We start from the raw sequence: 16,589 nt of genomic DNA, 5'->3' as shown, positions 1-16,589 counted from the left end.
TGTTAGATATTTCCAGGAGTATTAAAAGAAAGTTACTGAGCCCATAAGGGCCCCAGGAACCAACTGTCCTATGGCAATGGCAGAGTAGAGTAGTAAAAAAACACAGGACTGGGACCTGGAGAGCCGTAGTCCAGTTTTAGCTCGTCATCAACTCCTAAAAACTTCTTCAAATTAACTGACCATAGGCAAACCAAACACATGATGGGAGAGATGTGTCCAGGTGCCCCCAGGTTCAAGGCATTGCAAGTCTGCTCACTCTATATAAAGACTTTTGCCCTCCGCTCTTAGTCTGAGTACCCCTGACCATCCTGAAGAGGCCCAAGTCCTTGAGACATCCGTAGCTTTCCCAGTTAATGCCAACTACTGTGCTAGGTGCCAAGAGGAGAAATGAAGTCCTGTCTTCACTGAAGCTTGCAAGGCCAATGCTAATGTGGTTTACCCATCTGATCACATAAGCAGAGGTAATTTATGTAAAGATTCCACATCAGACTCCACAAAGATAACAGTAAGAATCAAGCATTCAAATGGCCATTCCATGTTCTTTCAAATTTTGTGGAATATTAAACAGGTATGTCTTCTATGCAAAACAATTCCATCTCCAAGAAGTTGTACTGGTTTCTAAATATTGGTTAACTAAATGTGTTAAATGCTCTAAAGAAACTATTTGGGAATCCTTTCAGAAACGAATGAAGCCTTCCCACGAGGAAAGCTTGCAAGTTTCAAATAATTTGCTTTAAATGTAGTGCACTTATGCATATATGAGGTTTCCTCAACAATTCACTGTTTCAAGTGCCTTTTCCACAAGGTCTTGGACACCAGGTATGCCCAATCTTCTCCAAGGAAGAATTTGTTCTTTGATTGTTTCTTTCTGATATGTGAGAACAGGCCATTACTTGAGCATGCATGAGGAGGAAATCATAGTTTCTTGCTATGGTAACAAAATTACTAACAACCAAGAATAGAAAACTCTCTCTTTTTCATTTAATTTCACAAAGTGACATAATAAGAATCAGTTAATTTCAAGATCAAAGTGGCATTTTATTCAGTAAACAATCAGTATCCACAATGCTATAATAGTAACAGAAGCTGATTAAGTCTACAAACAAAACAAAAAAATCTTGAACATTGACAAAAACAGGTAGATATTAACAGAAAATATATAATAATGAACATTGTAAAAAATGTATTCTAAAATAATACTTGCCATTAAAATAGTACAGTAGAGGGTGAGAGGGACACTCTGGTTTAATAACATATTTTATCTTAAAGCATTAAGACTTTTTAAAAAGACACAAAATGGGAAAAAGGAGAGGGGTAGGAATCAGAGGCTAGAAAGGAGAACCATCTAGGCAGCTGCAGACTAAGAATGAATGGAAGGGAGGGTAACAAGGTGATTAAACTCCAGACATCCTGAGGAGCAAGAGGAGGACAGTGTCAGTCTGGGTGTTTAAACGGCTACTATATTTAAGAATTTTTTGTGTCGGGGGGCAAAGCGGGGATGGGGTCTTGCTCTGTCACCCAGGCTGGAATTCAGTGGCACAATCACGGCTCACTGCAGCCTCAACCTTCTGGGCTCAAGTGATCCTTCCTCCTCAACCTTCCAAGTAACTGGGACTACAGGCTTGGGCCACCAGGCCCAGCTAACTTTTTTTTGTTTTTGTAGAGATGGGTTATCATCATGTTGCCCAGGCTGGTCTTGAACTCCTGGGCTCAAGGATTCCTCCCACCTCAGCCTCCCAAAAGGCTGGGATTACAGGTGTGAGCCACTATGCCCAGCACAAGAATTGTTACATTATAAATATCTGACACTTGATACAGCAAAAGTGAATTGTACATGCATGAAATTCACAATAGAATACCACTGTTTTCTCTGCAACTGATACCATAAACCTAGAGTGTATTGAGGGCTTCCTGTCTTCTTCTCCTCCTGAGAGTTTAAGGGCAGAATTTTTAATTAGCAAGTCTAATGGCATAAAGATAAAACATCAGTGTGCATTTCAGAAAAACACCAACTTGCTGGCTGAACAGGTGTCAGCTAGTTGTCTTCTGCCTGAAGAGGATGGAAAGGAGAGGGAAAAGCTGTCTGCAAATATTCTTATAAACCTCTGGAAAGAGAACTTTTGCAAAACAGACATGTCAGACTGTGCTCAACTGCTTACTGCGGTTCTCAAAGAGCAAGTCTCTGTTTTGTCTTAGAACTTACACAGGACAGGTACAAACAAGGAAAATCACTTATGATGCTAGGGAACACTGATCTACCAGGTTAGGGCAGACAAGTCAGACTTTTTTTTTTAAGTGGTTAAGCATGAGCTACTGCATCAACCTGATTTAACCTACTGTATGTCCTGGAAAAGTGAAACAAGTCTGCAAAGATAATTCAACTAGTTCGTCTGTGGGAATGTATAACAGAACATTTATTCACCAGCATACATTGTCTTCAACGGATTCTATTTCTTGCCATGACTAGGTTCTCCACAACCTCTAAGCCAGCAACATGGAATGTGCCCATATCATTCCTTTCCTCTCCCAGCTCCACTCCCACTCTCCAAATACACCATTCTCATTCCCTATTCTTGGATCCACAGTTCACAAACACTGTCAGACATAGCTGTTCTTTAGGGGCACATACTTCTCGTTTTTAATGGCGTTGTTGTTGGCTCTCCAGCGTGGTTTAAAATTACTGAGTGGTTGTTTCTACCAGTATTTACTGACCACCTACATGACACATAGTACTTGGCTTAAATTAACTACTTTGCCATATATCAGTTTAAAGAGCACTTCCAAACAATTTAGGGTTTTTACTAGTAACAAGTAGCAGCACCCTTTTTAACCAATAAAATTTAGGGACAATTAGATGCAAAAACATAGGAGGCTGGCTATAATCTTTCTTGAAGGTCATATTAAAGAAGGAGTAAATGGCTTTCTGAGTAGACAAATAGGAGCTTTAAAAGGGAAGGAGGCTAGAGCTGATGATATAAACCCCCTTTCACCCTGATCCACCCAAACTTCACAAAAAAACTTACTTGCCAATATTTTCAGGTAGAGACTGCAGTGAGATGTCATTTACAGAAAGACAGGTTAAATTCTGTAATTCAGGAAAGCTTTCTGGCAACCTAAAATGAAACAAAGAAAAAACAAAATGCTGTAAATTAAAAAAGAAAAGTTCATGTATAGTGCATACCAAGCATAAATATAATGATTTATTCTATGTGCTAACTGAAATAACCTCCTAAAAATGACATTATATATGGCATGTTTGCCTTGTCTTCCTATATATAAGATGCTTGAAAGGAAAAAACAAAGACTTCATATACATAAAAGATGCACAGGGGCATGATAAACACATTGTTATGGTGATCTAGAAATAATTAAAGTAGAAAGATATGCAAGCTCTAAGAATAAAGGCAAAAAAATGTTGAGACTACTGAATACTCTATGAAAGAAAATGATGAATTATTGCTGCAGCTAAAAGTGCCTAAGAGTAAAAATACTTTATTGATTAGCAGAAACTAAAGAGAAAATTTCATCAGCCCATGAGATTATAATAAAACACAGGACAGCTAATGCATATTTTTTCTTCCTGTAGTTTATAATACCCAGGGGAAAGCTATGGAATACTTATTGATCCGCTGACAGACAATTGCTACTTTCCTTTTTTTTTTGAGACGGAGTCTCACTCTGTCACCCAGGCTGGAGGGCAGTGGCACAATCTCGGCTCACTGCAACCTCTGCCTCCCGGGTTCAAGCGAGTCTCCTGCCTTAGCTTCCTGAGTAGCTGGGACTACAGGCACGAGCCACCACGCCCGCCTAATTTTTGTATTTTTAAGTAGAGACAGAGTTTCACCATGTTGGTCAGGCTGGTCTCGAACTCCTGACCTAGTAGTGATCCACCCACCTTGGCCTTCCAAAGTGCTGGGATTACAGGTGTGAACCACCGTGACAACTGCTACTTTCTTAACATTTTTCTTTTAGTTCTATTTAAGTTGCCATCCACCTGAAATAATTTTATGTTTTACTATGTTCTACACAAAGGGATATTTTTTATATGTCCCTTAAACTCTACAGAATAACAAGGCTTTAAAATAAAATCATTATTTAAAATTTACAAAGAAAGTTTAGTTTCAATATTTCTATGGTTTCCATATTTAGGGAGGGAAGGAAAACCTAACTAAAGGCAAAGGATCTCATTGCATCTAAAATGCTGAAGGTTATTAAACATAAATCTGCTAATAAAGACAACAGAACATTTAAGTATCACTTTTTTTCAGTGAGGGAGAGATTTCTGGCTTTAGTGATGGTCTCTAGATTAGAATCTTCCATTTTTATCTTTCTAGGTTCCTTTAAAAAAAGGCCTACATAACATTATGTTTGATATTTAATATAGGTTAATTCCAAACTTCAAAACCAAATCCAGACCCACAAGATTAGGGTATTAACTGGAATATTTATAATCACTGGAATTTGTTCTGAGGAACAGGTAACAGAGGTAAGATTTTTACTTATAATTCAAAAGATGCAACTTATCTGTTCTGCCTGAGTTTTTAACCAGAAAGTATATATCATTTTATAATTTAAAAACTAGCTAAGATGTTCTTAAACATAAGAAAAATATAGTTTTAAATAACTGATTTAAATAGGTGCTTTTTTACTGGCTGTTAACCTAAGAGCTAAACTAGATGTGATGAGGAAGTACAGACCCAAGGTTAGGAGAAATGAACTGCAGTCCGAGCTTCCCACTCATTAGCTGTATGATCTTGAAAGGTAATTTAACCTACATGTGCCTCAGTTTCTTTAGCCATAAAATAAGCAAGCCAAACTAAATCATTTTTAAGGTCCCTTCAACTTACAGATATCAACTTAATTCTTAAAAAACAGCACACCTGCCAAATTAAAATGGCTTTAAGAACCTGCCAAATAGAAAGCCAGAATTAAAACAAACAAAACAGTAAAGCCTCACACAAGCTAGGTGTGTTCCAGTTGAGAGAGCACTGAAATAATAGTAAAGTCAAATGTCAGCAGACATTCGAAAAGGAAAATCAAAGAAATAGAAAAAAGGAGTACGCAACTGAATGGTTAAAAAAAACCCAACAGCAACATAATGAGTATTTCCCAGCTTGCCAAATCCTGTAGGCTGCCTTAAGCTTAGCCCAGTTCAACAAACATTTATTGAGCACTTACTCCATTCCAGGAATGACAGTAGCATTGAAGACACAATAATAAATAATAGAGGAATTCAAGTAACTTCCTTAGGTTAGTCAAGAAGTCTTGGTCAGAGAAATAACTTAAGGGTAAATTTCAAGTGTTATGAAAAAAGTACCCAGAGAGCATTACGGGAGCCCAGAGGAGGGGCCTGTAGGTAGTAATTGGGAAAGCCTTTGGGAAAACATGTGATGCTCAAACTGCATCTTAAGGAAGGTGAAAAGGTTGGAACTGTCAAGAAGACAGAGGCATGAAATGAGCTAACTAGAAGCACTTAATATTACAGCAGAGACTGACGTCCAGCACAGGCAACTGAGGTCAATGAAGATGGAGAGACACACCAAGGTCAGATGGAGGAGCAAGAAGAGGCTCACATAGCACATGGAGGAGCTCTGACTTTATCTTATAGAGATGGGAGCTATAGAAAGGTTTTAAGAAAAGAGACAGTTGAATGGAAGATGGTGGGGAAAGAGGATAAGGTTGGAGGGACAGTGATAAGTAAGAAAGCTAATAGGGTATAGCTTACTAGATTACTATTTTTCAGTAATAAATGTTACATGTAACTTAATCACTACAATTCAAAGAAGGACAAGCAGAAATAGTTTTAAAAAGAAAACATTTATTTATTGGCAATAAGAAGGTATTGGAAAAAAAAAAAAAACTAGTGCATTCTCCAGCACTCCATACCCAAGAAGTCCCAAGCAATTTTGAAGTGGGTGAGATGACTCAGAAATTTTAGTTTAATCTTACTTTTCCTAGATCAAAAGAAAAAAGACAGAAAAGAAGGGAAGAGTGCATTTCTTCTCAGATTACTCTCAGATTCTTGAGAAATCTTATAAATGGACCCACCTGGCCCAAAGAGACATCTAAAACAGACGCCCAAGGGCTATCTCTGCATTGCACATGGGCACAATTTAGTTATCCTAGTAACAAGATGCCTGGAAGCCCATGGTGAGTGGACTCATGACTAAGCCAGAAGCCATAAGGAACAGCTCACAGCAATGCCACTCAGCCATGCCTCAGCAACAGACTGTGTCATACCAGGAAGGGTAAAGCTGGAATAAGTAGTAAAACTGACAGGGTGGCTTTATCTGCAGGGGGGAAAAAAAAAAAAGAAATCCTCACAGCTATTGCTAAGGAAACAGTGATGTTGATAGGAGTTTTTTGTTTTTTTGTTTTTTTGTTTGTTTGTTTTTTAATGCACAGTTAGAGGAAAGTTGAGACAAAAAGATAGCATGGCCGGGCAAGGTGGCTCCGGCCTGTAATCCCAGCACTTTGGAAGGCTGAGGTGGGTGGATCATGAGGTCAGGAGATCGAGATCATCCTGGCCAATATGGTGAAACCCTGTCTCTACTAAAAATACAAAAATTAGCCAGGCATGGTGGCGGGTGCCTGTAGTCCCAGCTGCTCAGGAGGCTGAGGCAGGAGAATCACTTGAACCTGGGAGGTGGCGGTTGCACTACAACTCTTCACATTGCTTCAGAAATGCACTCCTCATCCTGTTTTGTACACTTTGCTGTGCTGCACCTTATCCCTACAACATCCTTTGAGGTTTCTATCAAAAGAATAGTATGCCTTTCATTGTACAGGGCTATTTATAAAGAAATATCTGTGAAAGTCAACCATTCTTGATAAAGACAGTGATCCATCTAGGTACCTCCAAGATGGTTAACCTGACTGTGTTCTTCACTTGGCTCTCAAAAAAGATATCCTTACTACTATAGATAGAAAAGTAAGCAGAAAGCTTACCTAGTCAGAGGGTTTCCGCTGAAGTCAGCTACCTGCAGTGCTTTACAGAATGAAATGCTTTCTGGAATTTCAGGAATCTCTGTAGGAGTAGAGAAAATGTCTATAATTTGCCATCATTATTAACAGTTTTCATCATTCTCAAGATGGATCACACTCACAAGAGAATATCTGGAAATTCCTACCTCCATTCAAACATGACCTAGACTTATAAAGTATTTTAATGCATTTATATTTGCTTTCCTAATACAAGATATATTCTCAACAGAAGCACATTAAAGAAAAATATTAAAAACATCAAATCTCTGACAAAATTATAGCTATAGAAGGAATAAGTTCTAGTGTTCTATGGCAGGGGTCCCCAATCCCTGAGCTACGAACCAGTACCTGTGAGGAACCGGGATGCACAGCAGGAGGTGAGCAGCAGGCAGGTGAGTGAAGCTTCATCCGTATTTATAGCCACTCCCCATCACTTGCATAACTGCCTGAGCTCCACCTCCTGTCAGATCAGCGCCCACATTAGATTCTCATAAGATCATGAGCCGTATCGTCAACTGCCCATGCGAGGTATCTAGGTTGTGTGCTCCTTATGAGAACTTAATGCCTGATGATCTGTTTCCCATCACCCCCAGATGGGACTGTCCAGTTGCAGGAAAACAAGCTCAGGGCTCCCATTGAATCTACCATATGGTGAGTTGTATAATTATTTCACTATATATTACAATGTAATAATAATAGAAATAAAGTGCACAGTAAATGTAATGAGCTTGATTTGTCCCAGAACCATTCCCAACACTGGTCTGTGGAAAAACTGCTCATATGATTTGGTTGTGTCCCCACCCAAATCTCATCTTGAATTCCCATGTGTTGTGGGAGGGAGCTGGTAGGAGGTAATTGAATCATGGGGGCAGGTCTTTCTCATGCTGTTCTCATGATAGTAAGTTTCACGAGATCTGATGGTTATTATAAGGGGTAGTTTTCCTGCACAAGCTCTCTTTGCCTGCCGTCATCCACATAAGATGTGACTTGCTCCTCCTTGCCTTCCACCGTGATTGTGAGGCCTCCCTAGCCACCTGGAACTGGAAGTCCATTAAACCTCTTTCTTTTGTAAATTGCCCAGTCTCGGGTATGTCTTTATCAGCAGCATGAAAACAGACTAATAGAGTAAACTGGCACCAGTAGAGTGGGGTGCTGCTGAAAAGATACCCAAAAATGTGGAAGCAACTTTGGAACCGGTTCACAGATGGAGGCTGGAGCAGTCTGGAGGGCTCAGAAGACAGGAAAACGTGGGAAAGTTTGGAACTTCCTAGAGATTTGTTGAATGGCTTTGACCAAAAGCCTGATAGTGATATGGACAATAAAGTCCAGGCTGAGGAGGGAGATGAGGAACTTGTTGGGAACTGGAGCAAAGGTGACTTGTTATGTTTTAGCAAAGAGACTGGCAGCATTTTGCCCCTGCCCTAGAGATTTGTGGAACTTTGAACTTGAGAGAGATGATTTAGGTATCTGGTGGAAGAAATTTCTAAGCAGCAAAACATTCAAGAGGTGACTTGGGTGTTGTTAAAGGCATTCAGTTTATAAGAGAAGCAGAGCATAAAATTTGGGAAATTTACAGGCTGACAATGTGATAGAAAAAAAAACATTTTCTGAGGAGAAATTCAAGCTGGCTGAAGAAACCTGCATAAGTAACGAGACGCTTAACGTTAATCCCCAAGACAATGACAAAAATGTCTCCAGTGCATGTCAAAGGTCTTCATGGCAGCCCCTCCTATCACAGACCCAGAGGCCTAGAAGAAAATTGTTTCCTGGGCCCAGTCCAGGGTCCTCATGCTGTGTGCAGTCTAGGGACCTGGTGCCCTGCATCCCAGCCACTCCAGCTCTGACTAAAAGGGGCCAAAGTATAGCTTAGGCTGTTGCTTCAGAGGGTGGAAGCCTCAAACCTTGGCAGCTTCCACATAGTGTTGAGCCTGCGGGTGCACAGAAGTCAAGAATTGAGGTTTGGGAACCTCTGCCTAGATTTCAGAAGATGTATGGAAATGCCTGGATGCCCAGGCAGAAGTTTGCTGCAGGGGCGGGGCCCTCATGGGAAACCTCTGCTAGGGCAGTGCAGAAGGGAAATGTGGGGTTGGAGCCCCCACACAGAGTCCCTACTGGGGCAGTGCCTAGTGGAGCTGCAAGAAGAGGGCCATCATTCTCCAGACCCCAGAATGGTAGATCCACCAACAGCTTGCACCGTGCACCTGGAAAAGCCACCAGACAGTCAAGGCCAGCCCGTAAAAGCAGCAAGGTAAGGGGCTATACCCTGCAAAGCCACAGGGGCAGAGCTGTCCAAGACCGTGGGAACATACCTCTTGCATCAGCATGACCTGGATGTGAGACATGGAGTCAAAGGAGATCATTTTGGAGCTTTAAGATTTGACTGCCCTGCTGGATTTCGGACTTGTATGGGGCCTGTAGCTCCTTTGTTTTGGCCAATGTCTCCCATTTGGAATGGCTGTATTTATTCAATGCCTGTACTCCCATTGTATCTAGGAAGTAACTAACTTGCTTTTGATTTTACAGGCTCATAGATGGAAGGCACTTGCCTTGTCTTGGATGAGATTTGGACTGTGGACTTTTGAGTTAATGCTGAAATGAGTTAAGAGTTTGGGGGACTGTTGGGAAGGCATGATTGGTTTTGAAATGTGAGGACATAAGATTTGGGAGGGGCCAGGGGCAGAATGATATGGTTTGGCTGTGTCCCCACCCAAATCTCATCTTGAATTCCCATGTGTTGTGGGAGGGACCCAGTAGGAGGTAACTGAATCATGGAGGCAGGTCTTTCTGAGCTGTTCTCATGATAGTGAGTAAGTCTCACAAGATCTGATAGTTATTATAAGGGAGAGTTTCCCTGCACAAGCTCTCTTTGCCTGCCACCATCCACATAACATGTGACTTGCTCCCCCTTGTCTTCCACCATGATTGTGAGGCCTCCCTAGTCAGACGGAACTGTGAGTCAAATTAAACCTCTTTCTGTCTTAAATTACCCAGTCTCGGATATGTCTTTATCAGCAGTGTGAAAATGGACTAATACAACTGTCTTCCACAAAACTGGTCCGTGGTGCCAAAAAAGTTGAGAACTGCTGTTGTATAGCACTGCAAGATGACTACAGTTAACAATAATATATAGTTTCAAATGGGTGAAAGGAGGATATCGAAAGTTCCTAACACAAAGAAATGATAAATGCTTTAGGGAAGCATGCTAATTACCTTGGTCTGATCACAATACATTATATGTATCAAAGCATCACTATGTACCCATACATATGTACAATTATTTAACAAATCATTTAAATAATAAAATAACAAAAACCACCACTACCACCATCAAGTCCCATCACTCTATCAAAAGCACTGATGGCATTCTGTTGTAATTACCATTAGACTTTCTTTTCCGTATATTTTCATGTGGTGGTATCAGTACCAGGTATTCTAAAGTAGTGTACTTTTAAATTATGATTTTTTTTTCTGATTACAAACATAAATATTTGGAAAATATACAAAGAAAAAATAAACACCACCAACACTCTCATCACCTAGAGGTAATCTTTTATTGTGATTTATTTTTTTACTTGTCACACACACGCATGTGTGCACACACATATACACACACAGAATATGTGTATAGATTATATTTCACAATACTAAGTTCATGATAATTTGTTTTTTGCACTTTACATTACTTTACAAGCTTTTTTCTCCTATCATTATTTTTCCAAGTAGTTTGCTGTTCTTAATGGCAGAAAAGCACATTGTATATATTTTCATACCTCATTTAATCAATCCTCCATTGTTGGGTATTTAGGTTGTTTCAGAGTTCCTGATGTTATATTTATGTGCATTCCTGATTATTTCTTTAGGCTATGTTCCCAGAAGTAGAATTACTGTGTCAAAAGCATTAACATCTCTACAGAGCTTGAAAAATATTGTTAAATTGCTCTTGCGAGCAGCAACTTATGCCTACTTATACTTTCATCAGCCTGTACAAGATGCCGTATTCAACATCTCTCCTCTTTTCTTTCTTTTACATTTTAAAAAATGCCAATTGTATTGCTAAAATAGCATGGCAACATTTTATTTTATATTCTTTTTATGACTAATGCAGCTGAATATTGTCCCCCATATTTACTGGCCTTTAAATACTGTGATTTTTAAATGACCAAAGTTGCTATTTTAAATTCCTTTCTTGATACAAAACTTGAGATTATAGCTTTTAGGTCTTTAAAAGGTTAGTCTGTAGCACTTAACTTCAAAAATTCATTTATTTTGGATGTATTAACATTGAGAAGGGCTAAAATAGAAAGATTTCTCCTGGTTCTTGCTGTTTCTTCCACCAGTCTGACTCATGCAATCTGAGCCAAAACATACTTAATATTTCTAAATTGTGGGTGGTAGGGAAAAGGGAGAATTAAAGAAAAAAATGGATATCTTGCTCCAACAACCTCACAATAATCAGATGCTACGTGAAAGATTTTAGTTCAAATTTAAAAGTGTAAAACATTTGGATCTATGCTAACATTTTCCTCACACTATTTTCTGTCTTGCATGGTCAAATGAGGTAGTGAAAAACAAACATTATGATCCTAGTTTATATAAATATAATCGCTTATTTATGAAGGTAATAGCATAAATATAATAGCTTATTTGTGAAAGTAGGACCATAGTGTTTGTTTTTCACTAATATAATATATATATATATATATATATATATATATGTATATAGCTGTCGAATCTATAGTTGAATCTGGAATAGATTTTTAAAACTCACAAACATTTGTGGACCCTTAGTACAAATTCAGCTGTAGCCCTTTTATAAACATTATTTAATCTCCTCAAAATAAATTATTTTAACTTTCATTATACAAAATGGACACTAAGGCTCAGAGAGATGAAGTGACTCACCCATCACTACAGGTCTATTTCACTGAGTACTGGCCCTCCCACGTTCAAGTCATCGCACTGCCATGCTTAAGAATAAACAAGCAAATTCATTACAGGATGAGCATCACTGTTCAGGCAAGCAAGGCCGCACCATGCCATTGGCTTGCCATGGTCTGAAAAGTGCTGGTCAGCCTGAATATTCCATGATAGTCTCTCTTCTTGTCGCTATTTCTGGTTCTGAGGAGCAGTCTATAAGGCTGAGAAAAGAGATGCCTCTTTATCTCAGCACAATAAAGGCCATTTATGACAAACCCACAATGAACATCATATGGGATGAAGAAAAGTTGAAAGCTTTTTTCCTAAGATCTAGACAAGACAAGAATATCTACTCTCATCACTTTTATTCAACATAGTACTGAGTGTCCTGCCCAGAGAGATTAGGCAAGAGAAAGGAATAAAGGGCATCCAAACTGGAAAAGCAGAAGCTAAATCGTCCTTGTTTGCAGATGACATAATTTTACATATAGAAAACTCTAAAGACTCCATAAAAAACCCGTGAGAACTAGCAAATAAACTCAATAAACTTACAGGATACAAAATCAACATAGAAAAATCAGTAGCATTTCCCAGCTGGGTGTGGTGGCTCGCGCCTGTGGTCCCAGCACTTTGGGAGGCCGAGGCGGGCAGATCATGGGGTCAGGAGATCAAGACCATCCTGGCTAGTGCAGTCAAACCCTGTCTCCACTAAAAAAAAAAAAAAAATTAGCCAGGTGTGGTGGTGGATACCTGTGGTCCCAGCTACTCGGGAGGCTGAGGCAGGAGAATGGCGTGAACCCAGGAGGCAGAGCTTGTAGTGAGCGCAGATCGCACCACTGCACTCCAGCCTGGGCGACAGAGTGAGACTCTGTCTCAATTTAAAAAAAAAAAGAAAAAAGAAAAATCAGTAGCATTTCTATACACCAATAGTGAACTACCTAAAAGAGAAATTTTTAAAAATCAATCCCATTTATAATAGCTACAAAAAAAATGCCTAAGAATAAATTTAACCAAATAGGTAAAAAATCTCTACATCGAGAACTATAAAACACTGATGAAAAAAATTGAAGAGGACACAAATAAATGCAAAGATATACTGTGTTTATGGGTTAGAAGAATTAACATTGTGGCCAGGCATGGTGGCTTACACCTGCAATCCCAGCACTTTGGGAAGTCGAAGCAGGCAGATCACTTGAGGTCAGGATTTTGAGACCAGATTGGCCAACATGGTGACACTCCATTTCTACTAAAAATACAAAAATTAGCCAGGCACAGTGGCGCATGCCTGTAATCCTACCTACTCTGGAGGCTGGGACAAGAGAATTGCTTGAACGTGGGAGGCTGAGGTTGCAGTGATCCAAGAACGCACCACTGAACTCCAACTCCAGCTTGAATGACACAGCAAGCCTCTGTCTCCAAAAAAAAAAAAAAGAAAATTCTTAAAAGTGTCCATACTACCCAAAGCAATCTACAGATTCAATGCAATTGCTGTCAAAATACCACTGATATTCTTCATAGAAACAGAAAAAACAATCCTCTAATTCTTACAGAACCACAAAAGACCCCAAAAAGCCAAAGTAATGCTAAAGAAAAAGAACAAAACTGGAAGCAACATATTACCTGATTTAAAAAGGATACAAAGAAAAGGAAATTCTTATACACTGTTGGTGAGAATGTAAATTACTATACTACAAAGCAATAGTAACCAAAACAGTACGGTACTAGCATAGAAACTGATACATAGACCAGTGAAATAGAATAGAGAACCCAGAAATAAATCCACTCACTACAAATTAGGTTCAGTGTATACTGCTTGGTTGATAGTTGAACCAAAATCTCACAAATCACCACTGAAGAATTTATGTAACCAAATACCACCTGCTCCCCAAAAACCTATGGAAAAAAAAAATTTTTTTTAAAAAAGAAATAAATCCACTCATTTACAGCCAACTGATTTTCAACAAAGGTGCCAAAAACACACATTGGGTGTGCTGGAAAAACCGGATATCCACATGCAGAAGAATGAAACGAGATCCCTATCTCTCACCATATACAAAAATTGACTCAAAATGGGTTAAAGCCTTAAATGTAAGACCTGAAACTATACAACTACCAAAGGAAAACAGGAGAAATGCTTCATGGCATTGGTCTGGGCAAGGATTTCTTTGGACAAGACCTCAAAAGCACAGGCAACAAAAGCAAAAAACAGGCCAGGTGCGGTAGCTCATACCTGTAATCCCAGCACTTTGGGAAGCCAAGGCGGGCAGATCACCTGAGGTCAGGAGTTCGAGACCAGCCTGGCTAACATGGCGAAACCCCGTCTCCACTAAAAATACAAAAATTAGCTGGGCATGGTGGCACTTGCCTATAATCCCAGCTACTCAGGAGGTTGAGGCAGGAAAACCACTTGAACCTGGGAGGCAGAGGTTGCAGTGAGCCAAGATCACGACACTGCACCCAAGCCTGGGCAACAAGAGCAAAACTCCATCTCAAAAAACAAAACAAAACAAAACAAAACAAACAGACAGATGGGATTTTATCAAACTAAAAAGCTTCTTCACAGCAAAGGAAAGACTCAACAGAATAAAGAGACAACCTACAAAATGACAGAAAATATTTGCAAACTACGCATCTGACAAGGGATTGTTAATATCCAGAATACAGAAAAAACTCAACAGCAAAAAAGAAAAATTTGATTTTTAAAAATGAACATAAGGTCTGATCTGAATGACATTTCTCAAAAGAAGACATACAAATGGCTAACAAGTACATGAAAAAAATGCCCAGCATTACCAATCACAAGGGAAATGCAAATCAAAACCACAATGAGATATCATCTCACCCCAGTTATTATAGCTATTATCAAAAAGACAAAAAATAACAAATACTGGCAAGGATGCAGAGAAAAGGGACCTCTTACACACCATGGATGGGAATGTAAATGAGTACAGCCGTTATGAAAAACTATGGCGGTTCCTCAAAAAATTCAAAATGGAACAAGCATATGGTCCAGCAATCCCACTACCAGATACATATCTAAAGGATATGAAATCAGCATATCAAAGATATATCTGCACTCCCATGTTTATCACAGCATTATTCACAAGAGTCAAGATATGGCATCAACCTAAGTGTCCCTCAACAGATGAATGGATAAAGAAAATGTGTATATTTTACACAATGTACTATTCAGCCATAAAAAAGAATGAAATCATGTCATTTGAGACAACATAGATGAGCCTGGAGGACATTATTTAAGTGAAATAAGTCAGACTCAGAAAGACAAATATCACATAATCTCACTCATATGTGTAATCTAAAGAAGTTGATCTCATAGAAGTAGCAAGTTGAATAGTGATTAAGAGAGCCTAGGAAGGGTAGTGGGGTGGAGGGGATGGGAAAAAGGTTAATAGGTATAAAGTTACAGTAAGATAAGAGGAATAAGTTCTAGTGTTCCATTCCACAGTATGCATGGTAACTAGAATAAACAATAATCTATTAAATTCAAAATAACTAAAAGAGAATATTTTGAACAATCTCACCACAAAGAAATTATAAATGTTGAGGTCACAAATATGCTAACTACCCTGATTTGATCACTATGCACTGTATAAATGTATCAAAACACCACACTGCACTTCATAAATACATACAATTATGTGTCCATTAAAGATAAAACTAAAAAAGATACCTCCTAATAAATTACAGCACTGAGATAGAAAAATTTGAAAAGAGGTGTCTCACAAGTACTGAGGAAGAGGATGAAGCCACACATTGAAATATAAATTTTACAGTGGCTTACTACTCTACCAACGAAAAACAAAACTCAAAGAAGCACAGGGTAAAGAAGAAAGGTATGTCTGTTAGGTAGAAGGCTTTAATATTACTCGGAGTAACAGAAGCATCACTGAGACCTGAGAAGATGGGCCAACTGAGAAATCACATGAATGGTGGCAGTAAGAAATTCAGGTCGAGCTGGTCTGGAATTCAGCGATCAGAGGATAACAAAAACAATTGCCAGAGAACACGGCTGGACTAAGTCCAGACATAGCTGACCTAGAGGTCTGGTTTACAGGAAGGTGCATTCTCTCTCCAGGCTAAATTGCTTGTATGCACAAAGCAGCAGACAGTAAACAGAACGCAAGTCTCCTGACTCCCAACACCACTTCTTTCCATCCCATGCACGTTCCTAGCTTGACCCTTTGAATGTATTTGCCTGTAAAATAAAAACTTTAGATAAGAAAGGCAATAGTGTGGATTAAACAGTCTTGATTGCTGGTTTGCTTTAAGCAAGTTGCTTACCCTGAAATACTCAGCTAACATGTCAAATCCTCAGGGGCACTTTCCTTGAACTCCAAGATTAGATTGAGTTCTCCAGCTCTCAAGTTCCTTGGGCTTCACCTTCGTAAGATGTTACAGTTTTAATTAACTAATTGTTTGATGATGGTAAATCTCCCTTACTAAACTCCAAGGTCCCTGGGAAGAGAGACCATAGTGGCCTTGTCAATTGCAGTTTCTCCAGAGCCCACACAGTATTAAGCATACTGTACACAGTCCATAGGTCCTGAAGGAATGGATGAGAAACTATATGCAACAAAGACTGTATGAGAACATTGTTCTTTCATGTGGTATATAGTATCTCTATTCTACCACTAAAAAAACCGCTTACTGCCAGACCTCTTACAAGA

At 39.2% G+C, this 16,589-nt stretch overlaps 1 protein-coding gene across 2 annotated transcripts in view; it reads right to left on the bottom strand.

The window, feature by feature from the left end:
- LRRC1 (leucine rich repeat containing 1) overlaps positions 1–16,589 on the bottom strand; it is a 129,842-nt gene that overhangs the window by 37,662 nt on the left and 75,591 nt on the right. For both annotated transcript variants that reach the window (XM_063632655.1, XM_055263583.2), the window contains 2 exons: positions 6,949–7,027; positions 3,024–3,113 (listed from right to left, as the gene is read on the bottom strand). In XM_063632655.1, coding sequence (XP_063488725.1) covers positions 3,024–3,113; positions 6,949–7,027 — 169 coding nt within the window. The remainder of the gene's footprint in view (positions 1–3,023; positions 3,114–6,948; positions 7,028–16,589) is intronic.

This window comes from Symphalangus syndactylus, chromosome 23, assembly GCF_028878055.3.
Source record: "Symphalangus syndactylus isolate Jambi chromosome 23, NHGRI_mSymSyn1-v2.1_pri, whole genome shotgun sequence".
NCBI classification, from domain to species: domain Eukaryota; kingdom Metazoa; phylum Chordata; class Mammalia; order Primates; family Hylobatidae; genus Symphalangus; species Symphalangus syndactylus.
This window is presented reverse-complemented; position numbering and strand designations above follow the sequence as displayed.